The following is a 24,513-nucleotide window of genomic DNA, read 5'->3' as shown; positions in this document are numbered from 1 at the left end:
GACAAACTATTAAAAGGCCCTGATCAGATGATCTGAGAAAGTGGCTGCTAGAACAAGGGGACAGTAATTGTGTTATATATGTAGGAGCCAGGCTATGCAGGGCCTTGTCTGTGAAAAGTAAAAATTTGAAAGTGGTGATGAACTAAACTGGAAGCAAAAGAAAAGAGGCAAGATTTAGGGTAATACAATGATAAAGCATTTTTGCTGCATTTTAGGCCAATTGTAGACATGATATTGAGAGTTGATTGATTCCAGTAAAGACTGTTAATGTAATCCAACCAGGAGAAGATTGAAATGTGCATTAAAAGCTCAGTGAGTTTGGTTGTTACTATTGGTTTAGATTTTTTGCAGTGATTCTTGACTGAAAGAAGTAGGATTTAACCAGCTTAGGGATATGACTTAAATCTTAGGCAAAAACAACATCAAGATTCTCAGGGGACTTGAGAGGGGTATGATATACTGGCCAACCTCTTCACTAAAATTATCAAGGCCAATGACTTCAGTTTTATCAGGGCTGAGATGAAAGAAATGGTGCAACAAACAGGAGCAACAATCACCCTACTGATTTTTAACAGGTATACATCTAAATTCTACATTCTTTGATTTCCTTCAGAATCAATTAAGTATCCAACTATCTATCATCTTATATATTTAAATAAATTGTCATGTTTTTCTACAGTCATTCTTGCATCAGTACATGTGGTGATGGATTGCACAATATCAGGATTCTGGGGATCATGATGCTTGTAAGGTTGATGAGTACTTAATTTAAAAAGCTTATCAGTAGAGCTCTAAATAAGTGTTACTGGTATTTGATGCCCAACATGAACTTTAGTATGAGTCTATTTGCAGTGACTGTGATGCACCTATTACAGCTGCAGGGTGGTTTACAACAGTGGTTTTGTGTAACTTGTACCATGAATAAATACATTGTGGCTACTGCTTTTAAATACAACATCCCATCAAGGGAGCAACAGATTGGTGAAAAAAATCTATTTGGGATGTTTTTTTTTTATTGTTTTTTAAATGTCCTCAACCTTTCAATTTTCATCCAAAACATAATTCTATATAAAAAACCATGTCACATCCCCTGGTTAAGTTAGTTAATTCTTCCCTCATGTTTCCAGTCTTGTCATTTTCTGTTTTATTACCTCCGCCAAGGAGGTTATGTGATCGGCAGGGTTTGTTTGTGAGTTTGTTTGTTAGCAACATAACTCAAAAAGTTATGGACGGAATTTGATGTAATTTTCAGGAAATGTCAGAAATGGCATAAGGAAGAACTGATTAGATTTTGGGAGTGATCAGATCACCGTCTGGATTCAGGAATTTTTGAAAGGATTCTTTACTATTGGGAGATGTGTTTCACCTGCGTTGATTGTCTGAGTGGCTGCACCTGGTGATCCCCATCTGTAGCTTCCCTGTCCTTGTGCATTTAGTTCATTCACTCGCTCCCCTCTGTGTGAGATTGTCTTGTTACCTCCTGTGTGCATTACTTTCGAGCCTTCTTTTTTGATAAATCCTAGTGTTTTTTGACCTAGTTCTAGTCCTCAGTTTCCAAGTTTTTGCCTGCCGATTTTGTACCTCTGCTTGTTTATATTGACCTCCTGTGAACTGAACCTATTTTTGATTAAACGAATGGAGACCTTTTTCCTGTTGTCCTGAGTCTGCTTGTGGGTCCTTTTATCTGGCCCTTCATTACAAACCAATACAATGGTGAATAGATTTAACCAGGGCTGAAAGATTTGGGAAAAAATGTTTTATTGCAATTATTCTGACTCATATTGCAAATTTTATATGGAGTGTTGCATTGAAGAGAAAACAATTTTTTATGCCTTTCTCATTTTTAATAAGAAAAACATCTACTAAAATAAGGAAAGTAGGATTTTTTTGCGCTATTCTAAAAAAGGCACTTGCAGAATGCGTAAAGCACAACATTTCTGCTACAATAAAGTATTAAACTCGTATTTTGCCACACATTTCCAGTAAAAAAAAAAAAAAAAATCCTCTGATTTGAATATTGCAGAAGCCAAAATTGTGATTTAATCTAAATTGTGATTAATTGTCCAGCCTTAATCAATCATAGCTTTGTTTTCATATGAACAGTGCTACATGTAGAAATGATGAGTTTCTGGAAGGATGAGGAATATATGCACACTTCAATAATTCTGTTATGTTTTGATTTGCAATCATATTATTCCCCAAGTGCTGATTCTGTTTTGGTCGTTTTGTCTCCTACCCAGTATTTATATGCGAGTCACAACTCTCAATGCATTTAAATTACTCATTACATCCAGTTATAAAGAGGCCAAGCAGCTCTTTTGTTTCTTCTGATAGTGCACTAAAATAGTATATTTTTAATCAACACATCAGTGCTCTACCCTTTTTTGTATCCTTTTTTGTATAAAGTGTGCACAGGAAATGTTAGTGTTGTGTTTTCGTAACAGCTTTCAGCTTATGAAACAATAGGAATGTGGTTTCACCTCTGATTTCCAGTTGTCATAATGGAGGCTTGATGCTGTTGAAATTAACAAGTAACAATGTTATACACTCTAACTTGGCCATACATAAACTAGACTTGGTTAAAACCTAGTATATGGCTTACCGCAACTATCTGGGATGCCTGTTGAAATGCCTGACTGGCAGAGTGATTTTGTCCTTATTGTTATTTTTTGTGAGCCAAATTTATTGTGGCAACTTAAATGTATAGCTACATGCTGTCCTCTCTCTCTGTCTCTCCTGTTAATAAAGCTCTTCTTTGTGTACGTATGAAACACTACAGAGACATGTGTCACACTTCACTGATAGAGACAGACACTGAGTCACTGGAAATTAAATGTTTATTTGGCAGATATAAGTGTTTAATGGTAGTAAGTTTATACTAACAATAAAACACTGCAGCAGGTTTCATGAACATTTCTCATTCCCCTCAGACAGGTGTGCAAGGGTCTTTATATGTGTAAAATTAAGCTGAAAATCTATTTTAGTGTTACAATTGTTTTTTTATATGTTAATTTTCTATAAACAGCATATTTATCATATTCCCTGCAAATAAAGGCGTGCTAAATGTTTAAGTAGCGTTCTCTTAACAACGCAAATGCGGGGATTTTAACATTTATTTGTTCCCCATAATCATATAGTATTAAGGGAATATTTACCAAATATTTTTTAACATAGCGCACAACCTTGGCTCACGCAAGTGACAGAGAAACACAGCAATTGAACTCAGCTTTCCAAAAACTGTAGTTAATCACAGTTAACTCATGATTTAACAAGGGGGGGCAATTACTTTTTCACACAGGGCCAGAGAGGTTTGGATTATTTTTATTTATTAAAAAATGAAATAATCTTTCAAACACCGCATTTTCCATTTACTTGGGTTGTCTTTGTGAAATATAAAAATTGGTTTGATGATCCGAAACATTTAAGTGTGATAAATATGCAAAAAACTCAGGAATCAGAAAGGGGGCAAATACTTTTTCACACCACTGTAGTTATGCACTAATTATGTTCCCTCCTACAGCTGTGTCTACTAATTAATAAAATGTGTGCATAAATCTCCCAGATAACAGATTCTTTGAGGAAAAAAAGCAACTATGGTGCCTTAAGATCGACAAGCCCACCAGTCCACACTATTTGCTGTTACCAGCAAGGGGTCAATATGTTTTTGTCTCTTCTTTTTCTAAATTCATGCTGTTGCAAACTGTAGTAGCAAAAATCTCCCAGGTATTTCAGCCAGGCCCAACAAGCTAATTCCTATCTTGGTTTATTTTTCACATTTCTACATACCAGGTGTTGGAAGACCTAGTAATGCTTTCTTTCTATGAGGCTTGCCTCAGGTGTACAAAGCTTCATTGAAAAAAAAAAAATCTTATAATGTTGTAAAATACTACCAACAGATGGCTTGTGGAAATGATAACAGAGCTCTGGTACTTTATGGCATTCAGAGTAAGATCGTTTTCACACCTGATAGTCTGGAGGACTCGGTCCGTTTTGGAATGAAAATTGCAACATTGTTGCACTTTCCTTTGGTTTGGTTCGCATTCACATTGCTCTTGCTCCTGAAAATCCTCTACCATGGAGGCTTACTTTTAAGATGACAGGATGACTGTTTTGGCTGCATCACAAGAAGTAAGCCTTGAGCCTTCTACTGGCTCTATGGTGTGCATGGAAAAACAATGAATTGACTTGTTAAAAGATGGATGAGAACCTGAGAGTGGAATTTGTAAACCAAATGGCAACTCACTAAGACAGAACCCCCTCCCTTCATCCTTCATGTAGCTATAATGCACTAGGAGAATCAGATTTCCCTGAAGGAGGAGGGATCTTACACTAGCTTCTTAGTCAACAAATCTGGATATATCCCAGCAGTTTTTGTTCATAGGTCACAGACCATTTGGCAGTTAGGCATCAGAATCATCTACACTATTGAAGACCCGAACATTTTCTTAATGCTAGTATCATAGACAGACCTATCCTCCCACACATATAGCCCACAAATATATAGTCAGACACAAAACATGTTCAAAGCCTGACCTACTTAAAGCCCCAGATGGGAGGACACATTTAAGTTTATGTAAATAATACCACAGTTTGGTATGGTCAGACATGCTACACTCCACTCTCAAACTGTTATTTTATTATTATTTACCATTTTTCCTCTGACTAACCCGTACAACCTTCCTCACCTCAAGAGAGTGATGCAGAGGTACAAAAACTGCTACTTCGAGCCTATCCCAGTATATAGTGTGTTTGTTTCTGTTCCTTAAAAGGGGAACAATGTGCTATATACACATATCTAAAAAAATGGATATCTAAGTATCTAGGTGAACTAGTTCTGAGTATAAATACCCACAGTCTATACATAAGCTTTGGTATCTAGAATATGCTTACAAACTTTAAAATATATTTATTCCTGTCACAACACGAAAAAGATGCAAAGTTCTGCTTCAACTGGACCTTTTGATTTGTAAGCCACATCTGTTCACTGATTGATGATAATGTTCACACATGCAGGTTTAGTTTTACTAACCAGTATGGGGAATCCAGTCAGGAAGTCATAGATGAAGACGATACCGCTGATCAGGTAGGTGATCTGCAGTGAGGTCTTCAGAGGCTCTGATCCATCAATAGATGATCTGCGCTTCCCCTGGGCATCCTCCACCACTATGGTGGGGACATTGAACTTGTTCTTGTCAGCTTTGTGTCCCGCCTGAATTGAAAAGGTCTGGAAGAGAGCAATGCCGATGCAGATCACACCCATTGCCACACTGCCCCCTATCAGCAGCAGAAAGCACACACCAAAACCAAGACCAATCTCCGTCACAATAAATCGACAGTCAGAGGTGTAGAAGCGATCAATGGTGTCGTGCCAACCAACTGCTGGAAGTGTGGACAGGATGAAGGAGACCATCCAGATGCCCATCACTGTGTGCACCGCCTGCTTCTTGGTGTTACTCAACCTGAAAGCAGAAAAACAGTTTGATGCATTGGGTAAGTCAACTTCATAACAAACGACAACAAGGACCTCAAATTAAAACAAATATGGACAGCTAATATGTTTCCAGAACATTTAATTCTACTACCTCACTCCACTTGCTTAACTTCTTTGAAAGAGTTTTTTGGTCAAGAATATGTTAGAAATATTCAACAGATAACACTTTGTCAAACTACACTTTACACAAGCTTTTCCTTAACTCAATTAAGCTGTCTGTGCTTCTAGACCATACCCATACTGACCATACTGATAGACCGTGTTTGGGAAAGGGCAGAGCCTTTGAAAAAAAACTCGGAGAATGATTGGATTAACGTTCTGTCTGTCAAATCTTTACTGGCCAATCAGAGCAACAAAACACGTGACATCGTAGCCACTACCAAGGTGCGCGTGCACTGCTACCGAGGAATAAACTCCATATAGAACATCATAACGCGAACCATGGCAACTATAGACATGTCCGTACCCAACTTTTGTCGTTTTTGAATAGAAAACAACTCAGTGCCGTTCTTTGTTCCTCTTTCAACAAAGAAATGTTGTCAAGTTCTGATAAAACTGGCGCTTTAGCAGCATCCAGGCTAATGTTCTCCGCCATAAATGCACCGACTTCTTGTTGCCACTTGCTTACGTCACGACTCCGCCGCGCCTGAAAGTACTGCCCCTCGTCACCGATTGGTCCTCTCACTTTCTAACCAGGCCCAAACGGCTCAGAGGGGAGCTTTGCAAGATGGATTCGCCAGTGAGAAATATGGAAACGGGCAGATCCATCTGCTTTGCAAGGTTAGACTTTTGACAGAGGTTGCAGAATAATGGGTGGATATACAGAACAGACGTGATGAGAGTTTCTGTGCTGCAAGCGTCAGGAGAGAGAGAGGGAGAAAGAGCAAGCGAACACTGCGTATATATATTTGTTATGGCCTCTTATAAATGATTAATTTAACCCACAAAAATAAGGCTCGTACAAAAGAGACCAATAACATATATAAAAAGGACACAGACAAAGATTTTGAGTGTCAACAAAAATTCCAAGCTTTATTTAAACAGTAATTAATTAATCAATCAAACAGTAAATAAATCAATGAAATAAAAAGGGCTGCAGGCACCGGCCAAAAAGAACAAAAGAGGGGTGGTGGACATGGCTAACCGCGCAATGGGCCATTGGACCAGCCACCACCCCTAACTAAAACTACCTTACCAAAAAGAATCTACCTATTTAATCAGAAAAATAAAACAATGAGAAAATAGGACTACCGGCAACTACAGCCAAACTAAAATAACAAAACCCAGCAATCTTAACAGGCATGGGGGATATAAACGAACAGGGAAAAACAAAACGCTTGGAAAACGAATAAATTAATTCACGAAAAGAGAAGGTTTAAACAAACAAACCTCCTCACGTGTTTGTCCAGGAGTGCGTGTGGCTCTGTATCTGGCTCAGCTCAGCTCAGCTCAGCTCAGCTTAGCTTGGCTCGGCTTGGCTCAGCTCAGCTCTGCATGCTCCTCTCCCCTGCCACTATAAATACTCCCCTCCTCCACCCTGAGTGCTAACAGCACTCAGGTGTGCTGCAGCCACACAGGTAGAGGGAGGAGGGGGACCAGAGAGCCAGGGAGAGAGAGGGCATGCAGCACTCCAGGCCACACGTAACAATATTACCTTGATCATATTTCTTATACAAACACCGGACTGATGTGCAGAGAGAGAGAGAAAAAAAACAAAATTTCAAAGTGAGACTCCCCACTATGTTGAGGCCCTAAGTCCTATGCGTAGTTTGCATTTAGGCAGGGGCGGGCCTGCTTGGGAGTGAGCATCTGTCATTCATACTCTTGTCAAGAACTGTGCATGCTCAAGAGTGTTTGACAGAAAAAGAAAAACAGAGAGAAATGGCGGTGCCTGATGCAACATCTGCATGTACTAAAACTTACCTTACCTAGATGTTAACACATTACATAGGGAGTGATGGACTTCACCTCTTGTCAAGAATTGCGCATGCTCAATGCTGATTGACAGAAAAAGAAAAACAGAAACGGCGGTGCCATCTGCACGTCCTAAAACTTTGAAATTCCAGGAGTATTTCACTGTCAACGGTTCAAAAAGAAAGCTTGTAAAATATGTAAAGCAGACCTTACATATCACAGGAGCACACCAGCAGTTCAGGAGCATTTGAAAAGATGGCACGTGGGACTCATGAGTGATGCAGCGAGCTCAGCCAGCTTTGGTTTTTACTTTCTATGCTAAAGAATGTGGTCATCTACTGTCGGTTGTCTTGGCTTTTAACATAAATGTAACACTACAGTGCTGTAGACAGAACCCAACACTCTTCCCTTTATTCTTCTAACTAAAAGGTATGACATAACAATGGCATTTTTTTTTCCCTCATCCCATTTTCTACCTCTGATGTTAACACATTATATAGGGAGTGATGGATTTCACTCTTTCACTGCTTGTCAACATTTAAACAGTGGAGCGAACTTTAACTAACATATAATAATTAGTATGATATTCAATTGATAATTAATTTCAATGTAATTAATAATTATTAAAGTATTTTTTATATATCAGCACTTTTGCCTGTCCTTGGTTTTAAATGGACAAAAACATTATTTTTTTACACATCTTTTGTATTAGAGCTGCAACATAAGCAGTTGAGGCCCTGTCCACACAGAGTTGAAAACAATATATTGCCGTTTTGTTTTGAAAAAGTTTACCGTAAAGACGGGATCGTTTAAGAAAATATCCGCGTAAGCACGGAAACGCTGAAAACGTTGTCTTGTATATGTCAAGCCTGTGTGTGGCGCTGTAACGCTGCCACAGACATTTGCCAAACGAGAGAAGAAGATCACAGAAAACTGACACAAACTTTCTTCTAGTTGCCCTTCTGATTGTTCTCTGTGTTGGATTTAACCCTCGGTCCCTTGTAATTTTTATCTAAATCTGTCCTTGTTTGTCCTGAAAACAGACATGCAGAAAGATGTTAATAAAAAATAACCATTTTTCAACATATTTTTTTTACTTTCACTGCTTCAAATCTCTTCAACAACTTCAACCCTGACCACTTAAAAAAAAAAAAAATTCAATTCAATGTTACACCCTTTTTATGCCAGATATTGTACACCATGTCACTGCTATTTTTTATCGGAAAAAAAAACACAAAAACACCATAATTCCCATATAAAATGATCTAGAATTTTTTTTTTTTTTTTTTAATAAATAGAGTCTGGGCCATCCCAATGATTAGTAGTAAAACTGATTTTGATGCATTGAAATTTTTTCTGTAGTGCCAAATGCCATACTTAAGCTACATCTGTCCTTGTTTGTCCAAAAACAGACATGCAGAAAGGTGTTAATAAACTACTAATTTTTCAACTTTTTTTTTTTGAACTTTGACTGCTTCAGATCTCCTCAACAACTTCAACCCTGACTACTGGAACAAAAAATTGAAAAAATTTCAATGTTAAACCCTTTTTATGCCACTTATTGTACACTATGCCTATGACTTGGATTCGTCCATGGTAAACAGATGAGTCCATCCGTGCGTAAAACACGCCAGTTTTACCATCCTTTTCTCATGCCTCCTCTTCTACCAAATCATATGCGAGCGAATGCATTTGTTTATGTTAGGTTTATTTTATGTACAGGCATAAAGAATCAGAGGATATATGTACGATATGAATCACGAACACGTGCATTTCAACCTCTAACCAAAATGTGACCATAAATATGCCAACTATGCGCAGATATAAATGTACTGCATCTTTGAGATATGATATATTCTTACCTATTGATCGCAAGGACCCGTGCATCCTCATGCATGTAAATCCACTTGCTATGAAGTGAGGGCAAAGTTGAAATTGTCCAAATGTCCCTCTTTCTTAGTCCCAGGCTGCAGAATCCACAGGCAACATTTCCTACTGTAAACAATCCACTTACAGCATGTCCGTCTGGAAACATAGACGCAGATTCGCACCCGATCACACACGTAGGAGCACACGAACTTTTCCTTACACATGTAGCCCACTCTCAGACAACCATATCTAGTGGCATGAATCGGTTCATTTAATTCTGATAATGTTTAACGGGTGAAATAGTGCTCCAAACAGTCTGAGCACATGGAAGGTAAATCATGTCTGCACTGCTGAAAGGGTTAAAATGGTGTGCTGGCACTATCTGCTGGATCACTGTGGAATGGGGAAATTTAGATCCCTGGTGATCGACTGCAAAAAAACAGTTGCTATAAGTTGTTTTGGTGCCCTAGACACACAGTCAAAAAATGTGTTTTTAATGGAAGTCTATGTGTCCGATTTCGGACAAACATGGGTGGATGGAGCTATTTCGTCATGGGCGTTCTGTGGGCAACACAGTTTTCATTTTTTAATTTTTTTTTAATATGAAGGAAAATAATAACTTTGGCCAAATTTGATGCCTCAATCGATAAAAATGTGACTATTAACTAAAAAAACAATGATTAAAATGATGAATGTCCTCAAAACGGACATAGTAGGGTCAGAGGGTTAAGAACATATAGTGTATGCGTTTCCCGGTGGTGGTAAAGGAGCATCAGATTTTGCTATAAAAGCCATAACAAGCTCAGTAGCTTCTGCAGCATGAACACAACCCTGTACTCAGCCATTGTTGTTTTGGTCAGACCTGCGCAGGCGTTGTAAGAGAGCTACGCTGTGTGTGACGTAATCGTTTCAAGAAAGATGCTGATAGCTGTCCACATGGAGACGGTACGTCATTTACGGATTTATGCACTCTGGGACCAGTTTTCAAAAAGTACCTTTTACAGTCACCTGAAACGTCGTTTCTATGGAGAGATTTGTGTCAAAAAGATTCGAACAAACTTTTTCAGCATCATACAAAAATTAGCATTTGAGAACAAAAAAATGTGATCCAAGCAAAAAAAAAAGTTCAGATCAAGAGAACAAATTTAAAATAGCAACCAAATTATTAGACTTTGAATTCTGAACATCTGTCTTGTTGTTCAGCATTCCTGTTTTTCTCTCTTCTGCGCTGCCTGATCCTTTGCATTTCTTGAGTTTTTGGTCTCAGTTCTGAGGGCGTATCCCTATTGGCCAACGAGTTTTTGAGTGATGGCTCAGTCCATATGTTTCCATGTGGATCCAACAAAAAATTTTGTGTATATGCCTGAATTCGTTTCTGTGTTGACGAGACCTAAGTCTCATCAAATACATTTTTGAATGAAGAACTCTGACTTATTGTCTAGATTTTTAGTTCATACATGTTTGCAAGTACGTCAAAGTTCTTGTTTAAGCTGTTAGTAGATCCCATAGCGTGCCACCCGACTAGTCCACTAATTGTTTCAGTGGTCCGTGACTAGTCGACTATAGGAATAGTCGTTAGTTGCATCCCTAGTGGTTGATCAGTTTAGTAACTTCCCCAGAAGAACCGTTTATTTGAGGACAGCTCTAAGACACAATGATACTAGGGTTTAGGGCTGAATGACATATTGTTTTTCAATCACAATGGCCATATGCGCATTCACAATAGTCATATTGCAAGAACTTGCAATTTTTGTCGTGACCTGAAGCACATCAGGCTGCCACTTCCAAGCCAAAGTATGAGTTTTCTCTAACCGTGCCTTATTTGAATGTAAGTCAGCCTGAAATCACCATCAGAAGTCAGAGAACTGAAAACTGTGCAGGTAGAGTGTGTGTGTCTTCAGTAGGATTGGGCAGTATCCATTTTTTAATATCATCATACCCTCCCCAGATTTCACCGGGGTATACGGTATTACCACCTGTTAAGTAATTTTAACGAATGTTAAGTATACATATGAATGATAAGTATAAGGATGCATACGTACCTCCTCGCGAATGAGAATGTCCGCTGAATTGAATACTGACGGTGGCAAGGTGCTCGTGGAGTGATTTTGCTCTGCTTTTCCACAGAAATCAATGGCCAAATCACAGGCAAGAAAACACTTCATCTCATCATGAACAAATACTACACAGGACCGAACACCGCCGTAATTCCGCCATTGAATCAACTTCTCACTGAGCTGAGATACGGAAGCTACAGCAGCCGATAGGAATGCTCCCTCTGACCTGAGCCTGATTGGCTGCGAGTACTAGCCTCCTCATTGGCTGGACCCCCCCCCCCCCCCCGTCCCTTGCTGGTTTCCTCAAGTGAGATAGCAGTGCCATGGCCCTAGTGCAGCGAAAAATAAACCAGTATTGGAAGTGTTTAGAGAGTGCTGCTGCTGCTGCAGGATGCGCGTGTGTGGTTATTAATAAACCTCATAATTTGTAATCACTGATCTACGCTTAGAAAGAAGGGTTAAAATACTTTTAAACTCACGTTCTCATGGATTTTAGTACAGCCAGCAGTGAACGTTTCACAGTTTGCCTTTACAGAAGACCATACCGTAATGCCATGCAGCACTGTGCCATGCCATGGTGCGCAAGTTTCAATGCGCCGCTGTGTGACAAAATACCAGTTGAATACATGTTTTTGTTGCAGATATGTTATGCTCTACACAACATGCACATATTTAAGTGTCAATATTCCAAGTGGTTTACAAAGAATCATACTCTCCTTTTTGTATGCTTTTCTTGTAAAAATGAGAATGAAATAAAAATGATCATTCCCTTTAATTTAAAAATTCATATCAAATTGGCACTATGAGCCAAAATGATTGCAATTACATTTTTTTAAATAGTTCAGCCCAAGTTTAACTTTGTAATAATGTGTTGGTTATGATAAAGAATGATTTATTGCCAGTGTTCACTAAACACTGCACAAGATAAGGAACTTTTAAATTATTGCATATTAAATGGCAGTCACTTTATTGGAAAACCAACTAGATTATTTTCCCAAGTCATTTAGCCATACTCTCTAGGGAAGGCTTGAAACATCTCTTTTTGGCTGACCGCTGAGGTCAGCCCTAGCCAGAGTGCAGGTGGAGTCTTGAAGATGAAGGAAGGCAAAGGTGAACCAGTAACCAGCACATGAATGCCAGGCAATGCATCAGGGGCATTAAAGGAGCCCAGCACAGTCCGAAGGCGCAGGCTAGGTTAGGTGACCCAGTCACCCTGTCACCCCAGTGGTGTGGTGTAGAGGGCAAACAGATGGCTATGTCTGTGTCTGACTGAGTCAGTCACTCAGCCTGCCTCCACTGTGGTAACAAGAGCCATACATAAGTATTGAAATCACTGTTTCAACCTAACTTCGGATCAACCTAATGGCCCGCCCACTAAGCTTGACTACCTATCAGCTGGCTAGCTAGCATTCTGGTTGACAGAAACGTAGCTTCTGCTTGTCAAGCTATTTGTCAATCAAACGAGATATGCCAATCAGTGCGCAGGAAGATTTTAGCTAAATATAGTCGAAACGACTGTGGTATACAGGGTTGCCAGATCCGCGGTTTTACCACGGAATTGGGCTACTTTTAACGTACTGCTGCGGTTAGATTTTGTTGTCCGTGGGTTGAGCAGACCCATTTTTTATGTTTTGTCAGTGGCACAAAAAGTGGGTATGCACTATATGCGGCGCATAGGAGCACCAAAGCAATGGGGTAAAATTATTTCAAATTGGCATTTTCTATATTTAACAGCTGTTTGTGCATGTGTAAATGATACGATCAATAACTGAGGCACTTCTCTGATTAGGCGCCCCTCCGCTCCTTCACCTCCCCTCCTCTCGCCCCCTCCACACACACTATAAGGCTCTCCAGTGCGCGCTCCCTCGAGCACGTGGGTGCTTTCATTTGAATCGTGGCTCTTACAAGGCTTACTTTACAAAAAAAATTCCCCCAAAATCCTCTATAAAAGGTGAAAACTGTCAGCAGTAGCCTAAAGACTGCAACAAGTCATATCAATAAATCTAAGTCCACACAAAGAAGACAGACTTTAACTGCCAAATTCAAATGAAAACTTGTATATTATTACCGTCGGGTGAGCCCAGGACGGAGGACAAGCGTAAAAGAGCGCAGAGGAAGTCCACTGACGGCGCGTCTCTTCAGTAAGTCCATAATACCTTCATAAAGGTGTGCTGTGTTGTGTTGAAGCTTCTAATGCTCTCGTTTTAACACATTTCTTCAGTCATTTCCTGCCGATGCTCTCCCATACTCGTATTTGATGATGACTTTTGTGATGCGCATCATCATCAACGAGCCAAACACACACGGATCACATCTTAAAATAATGTAAAACTGAGTAAAACTTGTCCAAACGTGGGTGTTTTATTTGATCTTAAACGTACCAATGATAAATCCTGTCAAAAGGGCAGAAACAGAAAAATGAAAACAACAAACTGGCAGAACAATTTGTGAGGGTAAGCTGCAGGTGTGAGGCAGGGTTGGTTTAAGCTATTTGGAGGCCCAGGGCAAAGAAAAAACATGGGGACCCTCCCCCTTTAGCTAAAAGTATCAAAAATTAGAGAAAAAAAAGAAAGCATCCCTTTAAATTAACAGAGTCACACCTGTGTCTTGTGTATGAGTATTTAATATCTGTAGCAGAGAAACTACTGTATTTACACTCAAGTACAACTAAAACAACCTGCAGAGAGGCAGGAAAACATGGAACATGGCACAGATATACACACCACCCACAGAAAAGCAGAATGTCTGCAGGCACACAAGCAATATATGCAGTATGGGAGAGGTTTTAACTGTAATATTTTGAATTTCAGCATTGGGCTTGTTTTTGGACTAGTTTTATCGGTCACTGGGCTGGTTTTGGGCTAGTTTTTATTGGCCATTGGGCTGATTTTGTCACACAGACCTGGCAACCCTGGTGGTAAAAATTCACCTCCAGTATCATGAGAGCACATGAAGACATTAGCTAATGACACACGTTTGTTTTTTAAGCCAGGCTGTAAACCAGTTTATTTCAAGTGTAAAAAAAGTTTTTTAATATGTGTTGTGTATGTGACTTCTGGTGTTCCTGCAGCCAGCCTCAAGTGGACACTAACCATATTGCAATTTTTTGCATTGGCTTCATTTTTCAGGACCAGAGGTTGCTGATTGGTGCTTTGTATACAAGGCCTGTTAGTGGAGCTGTTAGTTCAAAATTAGCCATAGTGGTCCTTTTTTCAGAAATGGATGGAATTCCTTTATTAAAGCAAGCGCAGAGAGCAACACATAAAGCTTTCCACAACAGAAAACATGCTGTCGCTCTTCTGCTGACCTGCTTTGCCGGGTATAGGTAGTCAATAGATACGGGGAAAGGGTTTGTGGTTGTGTGTGGTTGTATACAAGGCCTGCTAGAGGAGCTGTGGGGTTAGCTGCCTGCAGCAGCGGTTGTGTCTGAGCTGGAAGATGTGTCTTTATTAAAACACACGCAGAGAGCAACACTTACAACTTTACATGACAGAAAGATGTATTCACCCTACTCCCGCTCTGCTTTGGTATAGGTTTCCCATCATTTTAGTCGGCTTGTCCAGTATGTTCAAGGCCTGCTAGCCCTTTAGCGGTTAGCTTGGATGTCCCTCTAGGAACGCCTGGACCATTTTCCTTGTTAAAATCAGAGCAGAGGGCCACACTGAAAGCTCGTCTTGGCAGAGAAGATGTTTGCAGGTCTCCCGTAGTGACGTGTCCCCATATTAATAAGGATGGTACCTGGTTGTATTACATAAAATGAAGTCATTTTTTCTGTTTTTTTATTGTCCCCATGCTATGTTTATATATATATATATCAGGGCTGTCAATAGATTTAAATTTTTAATTGCGATTAATCTCACAAATTTCATAGTTAATTCGAGATTCATTGCAAATTAGTCACACTTTTTTTTTGTCTGTTCTAAATGTACCTTACAGGACTATTTCTCAAGATTTAAATACCTTTATCAATACAAGTGGACAAAAATGCTTTCTTTATGCAAATGTTTGTTCATGTTAACAACCCAAAACAACAACAGATAAAGTCCAGAAAATTCTCTAGCCCAAGTTTAAAGATACTGAATGCTCCAATAATCTGTTGAGAGCATAACATGGTAAACTCAAGCCCAATAAGGACAACAGATAGAGATACTGACCTTAATGTAACATTACTGAATAATACCACAATAGTGTTTAACTTTAAAATTCTAGAAGTTAATTCCTCTGTTCTCTGCAGCTTAACACAGAACAACAGATCTCATCATCACACATGGACATAAAGAACATGGTCAGTCAAGTTTAAATAATTTAAAGATCATTCCTGGGTCCTTCACACTAAAGCACAGAATTTCAACCTAAAATGGGGGAAATAAAGGTTCACAGAAACATCCCTTTACACCAGGAGGACTCACAACAGGACAATACAAAAAAAGAGAGACTAAATACAGTTAGAGAATTACACTACAGATTACTGAGAGAAGTCAAGTCTCAGCTGAGAGCTCAGCAGTAAGGCACAGACACATCTAATGGTGTTTCACTGTTCTGATGTGGTCAGAGGTGAGTAAGGTGGACACATCTGCCCTACCCAAGAGAAAAAGCAAGTAATTACTTTAAAAATGTCTGCTATTATTTATCATATTTTTACTTTGAAATTAAAAAATGCCCAAATGTAAAATAAATGCTGACAGTAAGAAATTACTGTCATCAGTTAAAAAAAAAAAAAAAAAAAATATATATATATATATATATATATATATGGTCATGGTCATGCATGCAATCTGAAGATGAGGATTTTTCCATTTGTTGTAGTGAATAAAAATGCTTTTAGGATTTTTATGAGAAATTTGAAAAAATAATCAATATAAAGTAAATGTACCCAAATCTTTTATATTTCACGGTATATCAGCTTGTACACTGCTTTCCACATTATTATGCAAATGAAATTTTTCTCTTATTTTCCTAAATATTAATGCAAATGACAGAATATTTTTCAAGTCATCAGCCATTGGAGCATAATTCAAATGTTTTTGAACAAACTTCATAATGATAACCATTTTTTTTTTTTAAATAAAACCTCAAAATGCACTGTTCCACATTATTAAGCACAACAGAGTTTTAAAAGATTTCATAGGTTGTAAAGAACTGAAAATGGTCATTTGTTGAATTTGCAGCATTAGGAGGTCATATTTACTAAAATTAAAAGCTATTTCAATCAAAAACATCTTAACAGGCCAAGTTACATGTTAACATAGGAGCCCTTCTTTGATATCACCTTCACAATTCTTGCATCCATTGAACTTGAGTTTTTGGAGCGTTTCTGCTGGAATTTCTTTGCAGGATGTCAGAATAGCCTCCCAGAGCTGCAGTTTGATGTGAACTGCCTCCCACCCTCATAGAGCTTTAGCTTGAGGATGCTCCAAATGTTCTCAATAGGGTTGAGGTAAGGGGAGGATGGGGGCCACACCATCAGTTTCTCTCCTTTTATGCCCATAGCAGCCAATGACACAGAGGTATTCTTTACAGCATGAGATGGTGCATTGTCATGCATGAAGAAAATTTTACTACAGAAGGCACTGCTCTACTTTTTGTACCATGGAAGAAAGTGGTCAGTCAGAAACTCTATATACTTTGCTGAGGTCATTTTCACACCTTCTGGGACTCTAAGGGGCCTTCCAGCTCTATCCTCATGAATCCGTCCCAAAACATGACTCCACCACATCCTTGCTGACGTCACAGCCTTGTTGGGACATGGTGGCCATCCACCAGCCATCCACTACTCCTCCATCTGGATCATCCAGGGTTGCACAGCACTCATTAGTAAACAAGACTGTTTGAAAATGAGTCTTCATGTATTTCTGGGCCCAGGGGTGGCTGAATATAGATTAATGCACAACTGCAAGCCTCTGGAGGATCCTACACCTTGAGGTTGGTGGGACTCCAGAGGCACCACAGCAGCTTCAAATACCTGTTTGCTGCTTTGTAATGGTATTTCAGCAGCTGCTCTCTTAATTCAATGAAATTGTCCGTCAAAACCTTCCTCATTATGCCTTTATTTGCACAAACCCATCTGTGCTCTGAATCAGCCACAAATTTCTTCACAGTACGATGATCACGATTATTTTTTCATGAAATATCTAATGTTTTCATTCCTTGTCCAAGGCATTACACTATTTGACACTTTTCGGCAGCAGAGAGATCCTTTTTCTTTCCCATATTGCTTGAAACCTGTGGCCTGCTTAATAATGTGGAACAGCGCATTTTGAGGTTTTTATTTAAAAAAAAAAAAAGGTTATCATTAAGAAGTTTGTTCAAAAACATTTTAATTATGCTCTAAAGGCTGATGACATGAAAAATATTCTGTCATTTGCATTAGTATTTAGGAAAATAAGAGAAAAAATGTCATTTGCATAACAATGTGGAAAGCAGTGTCTGTCTTTATGTAATGACAGAGTGCTTGTGGAGAGAGACTATGGAACACAAGCTGATCCTCATGTCCAGCTTTAAGGACTGATAGACTGTGTTGTGAGGAGGACATGACTTGCCAGTGTTTTGATCATATTACGGAAGCCATCATTACTAAGGTTCACTACACAGCGGACGTCCTTACAAATAAAACAAAGTATTGACTGTATTTACGGTTGCATGAGTAAAAACCAGTGGTAGCTTCAGCAGGCTTCTTTCACATTAGCTGTTAGCTGCTAAGCTATTGCTATGTTGTCAGGTCCGTCGTGTTGTCTGAGTACTTCACTCTGGTGTGGCATATCTTACAAACGAGTTGACTCCTGTCTAAGTTTGTACTGTCTTTAATGTTTTGGAAACCTAAACAAGTCCACATATCCGCTATGAATGCAGCAGAAGCTGCACTGCTGTGTAAGCATGAGCAACCGGCTCGCTTAGACCGGAAGTCTCACGTGATCTCGTTGTCTAAGCAGAAGAAAAGAGGGAACAGTTAACTGCTTTCTGCCAGCTGGTGGTACCTGCTGCAAACTAGCAGTCAGGGGGTGAAATTACACCACAAACTACCGCACCAACAAAGTAAATTATTAATTAAAAATTATCGATACTGCATTTTTAAATATTGATACAGTATTGCGCCATGAAATATCGCAATGTATCAGTGTATCGATATTTTCTTACACCCCTAGTACACGTCATAGTACTGGTGCTTGATCGTCTAAAAAAATATTTTATATCAAGCATTAGCTAACATGTTTGCTATTCTGAGAACAAAGATTTAGTCCAACAGTTTTTGGCAAAAATACAACATGCTGTTAGCCTAAATCAATCAAATGCTTAATTTCTGTAATTTCAAAGACAAAGTGGTATTGAATGAAGAGCCTTTTGGGAGCTTAAAGAGCCGGCTCTTCTTGCTGAACTGAACCATATCATCCAGATCTCTGAACTGAGCAGGAATAAAGATCCTTCAATCCTCAACCCACATAGGGCCAGCACAATTACACACCTCTACAAAAAGTCACTCTGCCAGAACACACATTTCAGTCAGGCATTTCTACAGACATCCCAGACAGATGCAGTCAGCCATATACTAGGTTTTAATCTAGTCTTGTTGATAAAGTTAAAAGGTAGGGCTGGCTCAAGCTCCAACCCTTAGTTATGCTGCTACAGGCTTAGACTGTAGAGTCCTGGCACAATATATGAATCTGTATGCAGTCATATCATATCAGTAAGTGAATATTCCAATACCAGCTAGGACACTTAACATCATACAGTACACATCTTACAAGATATGTAAGACAGCATGATGATATGCTAACATCGAACATACTGTTAGCATTATTACAGACATGGGTGGCCTGCTCCTGTGGACGTGCCCTACAAGAGCCATAAATGTATCTTTTTATTGTGGTTGGTGACTTTGTCTCTCTCTTTTTCTGCACCACCTTCTATCCCCTCAGAGCCCAAACACAGCTGGGACAGATGGCTGTTCAACATAAGTCTGGTTCTGCTTAAAGACTGTAACTTTGCAAAGTGTTGTGAAGAGAATAAATGTATGATCTTTGTGATTAATACAAAAAGATCAGTGTCTAGAACTGTCTGGTTTGCAAAGTATCTTAACATTACTATTGTAAACCAGCTCTGTACAATAAAGACTTCTATAGCAAAGCTAATGCAAAATGCTGTAAATGCTACAAAAACCTGTAGTCTGAATATATATATATAAAAATCTCACACACTCATCACTTAGGTCAACTGGACACAAATGGAGGGAAATCAATGCTTTCTCAATGGCAAAAGATTGCTTTTCACATCCCTCGCTCTATTTGTCATCTAGGTCTATTTCAGCATGAAGGGATTTCTATTTCCTCTCACCTCCAAGTAATTGCTACAGTTGAACAATTTGTTTTATGTCCTTTGGTGGTGTGCCTCTTTCAGGTTTGCAACAGAACACATATATCTAAAAATATGACTATCGTTTACTGGTGTTCCCAAACTAAATCAAAGTCTGTGGTATCCTGCCAAAACATTTGCAAGTAAAGCATTTCTGAACTGTAGACTGCATAAGCAGCAAATCAAAGATAGAGATCAATCTTTAATAGCTCCTGACAAACATAGCCACAATCCTTTCATGTCTTTTGAAACTTTGAATTTTATCATACACTTAGCTGAGCACTTATAAATAGGTTATTTTTTAAAAGTGGATGAAATGATCTATAAAGGTAATGTTTCTGTCTCATGTCTGTCTCTTTCATTTAGTTGTGAGAGAATACAGCAATTCTCTGTTAAGCGTCACTTGTCGAGGAGCAGATTTACAGGAAACTCAATCCATCTCCCTGAAGAGAGCCAAAGCACATGTGGCCTGTCCTCTCCTCCCTCTCATTAGGATCCTCTAGAGGGGCATCAGCTAGATATAGAATATATCCCCTCACATACTAAATGATTCCAAAATATAGCTAATGAAATTTAACACCATATGCATTAGCTTCCATATACTGGCACGTTATGAGAGACTTAACAGAGGGCAGTGCTGGTCTCTATCTTTGGCTCTGTGCAAAGACAAGTAGGTCTTGTTGTCACTGTGAATAATTATGCTAGCCTTTCCTGAATGTGCCTGGGGTGCATGTGATGTGGAGATTACGTCATAAAGCTGCTGGATTCTATTACCAGAGAGAGAGCTTTGCGAGGGAAAAAGCTCTTTAAAGATGGTGAGCGCAGGGTGATGAGAACAGCTGCCAAAGTACAAGGTTAAAATTCATAATTCAGGACTTCAGTGTGTGTTAACGTCAAAGACAAGGCAGCCATGCTACCTCAGCAGGGCAAAGTGGAATGATTTAAATGAAAGATGAACAGCAATTACACGCCTGGGCAATTACTTTGCCATATCATTGTTATAAGTGACTTGAAAATAAGAGCAGGAGATGCTAAGAGGAAAGTTAGTGTTTTCAGACAGGAGATGAGGATGTACTCAGATGAGATAGAGACCAGACAAGGTGGATAAAGCATTTGTGCAAAGCTTGATATCTCTTCATGGACATCATCCATCAACAGCAGCTGCACAAACAGTACAGAAAACAACACTGAGCAGAGATTAAAGAGAAAGTTTGCATATCTAATTTAAATATCTGCTTATCTGCAAAATTTGCAAAGTTGTCTGCAGGTCGTGCACACTTGAATGAGTTCGTAAAAGCTTTATTTTAAACTGGTGCCAAAAACAAAAATTAAGTAATGGCAGGTTTAACAACCATCTGCAACCCCGAACAGGGTAAGTGTTATAGATAATGGATGGATTTGACTATCATTAGACTAGAAAATACTAAAGCATTGCTTGTGTCTCTCTGACACACAGAAAGAAAAAGAAATGTAATCCTTGTATTTAAGTGTCAATTTTGCTCTGAACATCTGACTATGTGTAAGGAGCAGATTTCCTGGGAGTCTAACAGAACCACAATAGTGTTACTGCTGCAGGGAGTTGACTGTCAACATGAGGTGAATGTGATCTTAATCATTCGGTGTTAGCTGGTAATATCACTTGTTGTGAGGAGCCAAATTAAGGCAGAAGCAAGTACTAGCAGTTGTTCAGTCTGGATGGTTATACATGGTGTTACCACAATTATCAGCAACAAGCTGATGTGTTGGCCAGAGAGATTTCACCTGATGCTGTGCATTCCTCTCACATTTAAAGTACATGCAAAACAATACTCCAGCTGAAGAATAACTAAGGGGCCAAAAAAGAGCAGCTACTCGCACCATTTCTGTCATATTACGTGACTGCAGCAGAATCTGCATTAATTATTGCAAGATGTTTTTATATGTAACAAATTAAAAGTTCTGTTTTTTTTTAAGAAAATTTAATGGCTTGATTCCAAACAAGCAAAGCTTTGTAAGTTAGACATCACAGACACGTTTCTTTACCTAGAAAAATGTGTTAAAACAGATGTGATTACAAATGCGACAGATCTGTCATAAAAAATACTCTCTCTGCTTTATCTTACCAAAGGGATCTAGGTAAAGGGATCTCTGCCATGAAAAGCTTTTAATGTTGTTCTTTGCTCTTTTATAAGGAAATGTGGTCCAGCTCTGATAAAACTTCTACTATACTAAAGCTACATCCAAACTAACAGCTACAGTAAGCGTAAGCCATTGTTATTGGCTCACAGTACAACTAAACCCAGCCCACAGCTACTGCCTCATTGTCCTCAAATGACAGTGATTGGTCTGGACCTTGTTTGGTTCTGCACAAGCGTTTTGGATTGAAGCTTTTCAAGAAGAATTTGCCTGATGACACAGAGTTGAGGCGATCCACTGGCTTTGCAAGGTTACCATAATCCTGGTCAAACACTGCCTAAACTGTAACACAGTTGTTTATCAATAATAGCCACTGTACCTCCAGTTAACAGCTACTGTCATGCTGCCACAGATCTTTAACCAGATGAAAACATCACTGAACTGACTGCATTGATAGCATCAAGTAGGATCAGCACAGTTTAGCTATAGCTGTTTTGTTCCATAAAATGGGGGGTATAGTTGTACATGTGTCTGTGGCAGTGATCCTTTGTTAAATAGAAAGATTTCAGTTTTGACTGTTTCCTTAGTGTTTTGTTGTGTTAACACTGGATGACTAAAACCAATTCTATAATTACATTTAATCAGATGGTAAACTGTTCACCTAGGAACATCACTAACCTTACTAGAAGCATTATCCCCATATTTCTTTACCAAATTTGAAAAGAGATCTTCCAGAGTACAAAATTAATTATCTAAACAGAACCTGCATGCCAAGTTTGTAATGAGTATGAAATCTGGCTTTTAAAAAAATCACCACTCACATTGGCATATTCTGAACAGGCTTAATTTGTTTGCTTACCTGTAGTTCACAGGCCAGCGTACCATCCACATACGGTGGTAAGAGAGCGAGGTGACAGAGAAGCAGGTGACCAGTGTGAGAGTGTAGAAGGTGGAGACAAACACCTTGCAGAGCCCCTCGTTCCACTCATAGTTAGAGTGCTGGCGTCGCAGCGTTATAACACAGTACATGGTGATGGGGATGGCCATGTTGAGGATGTGTGTGCCTGCCAGCGTGCAAATGAGGAACTCCAGAGGCTTCCACTTTTTCTGCTTGGCACTGACACTGAGAATGCTCCATGTGTTGGCAAGGATGGACACACCCGAACAGACCAGCCAAGCCAGCGTGTTGGCGTTGATGACATCATCCTTCATGGTGGTTACCTCATCCACCATGCTGGAGTGCTGCAGGGTGGAGGCCGCAAGGAACTGTTGGCGAGAGCAGGTACACACAAGGAGAAGGAGGTGGTGATGGGCAGGAGGGGAAGCAGGGCATCAGACAGGGCAGGCATCCTATCTAGGTGGGTATGCATTCTCCATGGGATGAGCACAGAAGGGAGAGAACATGGTAGCCATGAGACACAGTGGGATGTAGAGGGGGAGGATGAAGAGCTGGGCCAGTTTCTTGACGAGCCTAAGGCTGAAAGGGAGAGAGAGAGAAGTGTGAGGCACAGTGATCCAAAACAGAGGGAGGGAGGATGCAAGGAAACTTATCACTCACCTCAAATTAGAATATTCCTTCATCTTACATAATTTCTCATCTCAGTGAACTAACAGGGTTATGTACACCATTACAGATTATCTATCACTATCTCCACTGAAAGCTATTTTTTTCATATGATAACAACTGGACAGTGATCAGGCTTATTTTAGAAGACTCATGAAAATGCTAACAGATTGAGAGTTGTACTCCAATTATAAATTAATTCGTATTCATTATTGGTGATACTGTCTGGGTAATGTTGGTTTCATAACATTATGCAATTGTTGGTAGTGCTACTAAATTTAAAGACACTACCTGAACACTGACTTAAAAGTCACTTTCTATCGCTTTGGTTTGTTCTTTGGACCCTTTCAAACTTTACCTAACTCAAGCCAGAGAAACGCCAAAGAAGAGAACTCTATTTCTGTTGTCAGTTTCATCTGTGAAGTGAAAAATGTTTGGCACAGCTGAAGCATGTTGTCACATCCATTTCCTGTCTTTTGGCTTGTCTAAACACTGATAGGTTGTGGGCAAAACCCCTGAGAGACACTGGAATTGACAAGAACCAGGTCATCATTGCCTTGGTCTCTTCCACTGATCTCATTCACCTCACACTTTTTACTCCAGTGCCAATCTGTGAGCCAAAATCAAGTTTAGCTTCTTGGCTCCTAATTCCACAAGAACCATGTGAATATTTTGCAGCTTATTTTAGTAGGATAATAAAAACTTGACCAGCAAACTAACACACTGACTTTACTATTTTGACCATGAGAGAGAAACACCAATAAGGTTCCAAATTATGATCAAAATTTAAGGTCCCCTTGCTGTCATAGTTCTAGGAGGAAATTTATGGAGCCACATTGTGCAGCGCTACCAAGACAGACAACAGGCAGTGTCTCAGACTTTATAAATGTATAATTTATACAATATTTTAAATTTGGGGCAAACGTGCTTACACTGAGCTTTATCTTTTTTATTTCTTTCTTTATAAATCACCTTTATGGGTAAACTGCATATTATAATAAATTAAAGGAACATGTGTATTAATTTTGACCTTCCTGCTAAGTGTTACATAGACTTTTGTTATTGTACAAGTTGCTTAGTCTTGATATAGTGTGTAAACTATGTAAAAACATATATTTATTCATATATAAGTTTTATCAGATGCTCAAAACCTTATA

The 24,513-nt window shown here is 39.2% G+C and overlaps 1 protein-coding gene across 1 annotated transcript in view; it reads right to left on the bottom strand.

The window, feature by feature from the left end:
* LOC121517511 (probable G-protein coupled receptor 153) overlaps window positions 1-24,513 on the bottom strand; it is a 76,674-nt gene that overhangs the window by 12,440 nt on the left and 39,721 nt on the right. The window contains exons 2-3 of the mRNA XM_041799336.1: window positions 22,652-23,269; window positions 5,030-5,459 (exon numbers count right to left, since the gene is read on the bottom strand). Coding sequence (XP_041655270.1) covers window positions 5,030-5,459; window positions 22,652-23,025 — 804 coding nt within the window. The 5' untranslated portion in view covers window positions 23,026-23,269. The remainder of the gene's footprint in view (window positions 1-5,029; window positions 5,460-22,651; window positions 23,270-24,513) is intronic.

This window comes from Cheilinus undulatus, linkage group 11 (genome assembly GCF_018320785.1).
Source record: "Cheilinus undulatus linkage group 11, ASM1832078v1, whole genome shotgun sequence".
In the NCBI taxonomy this organism is placed as follows: Eukaryota; Metazoa; Chordata; class Actinopteri; order Labriformes; family Labridae; genus Cheilinus; species Cheilinus undulatus.
Note: the sequence above shows the minus strand (reverse complement) of the source record. Positions and strands in the feature narration are given on the sequence as shown.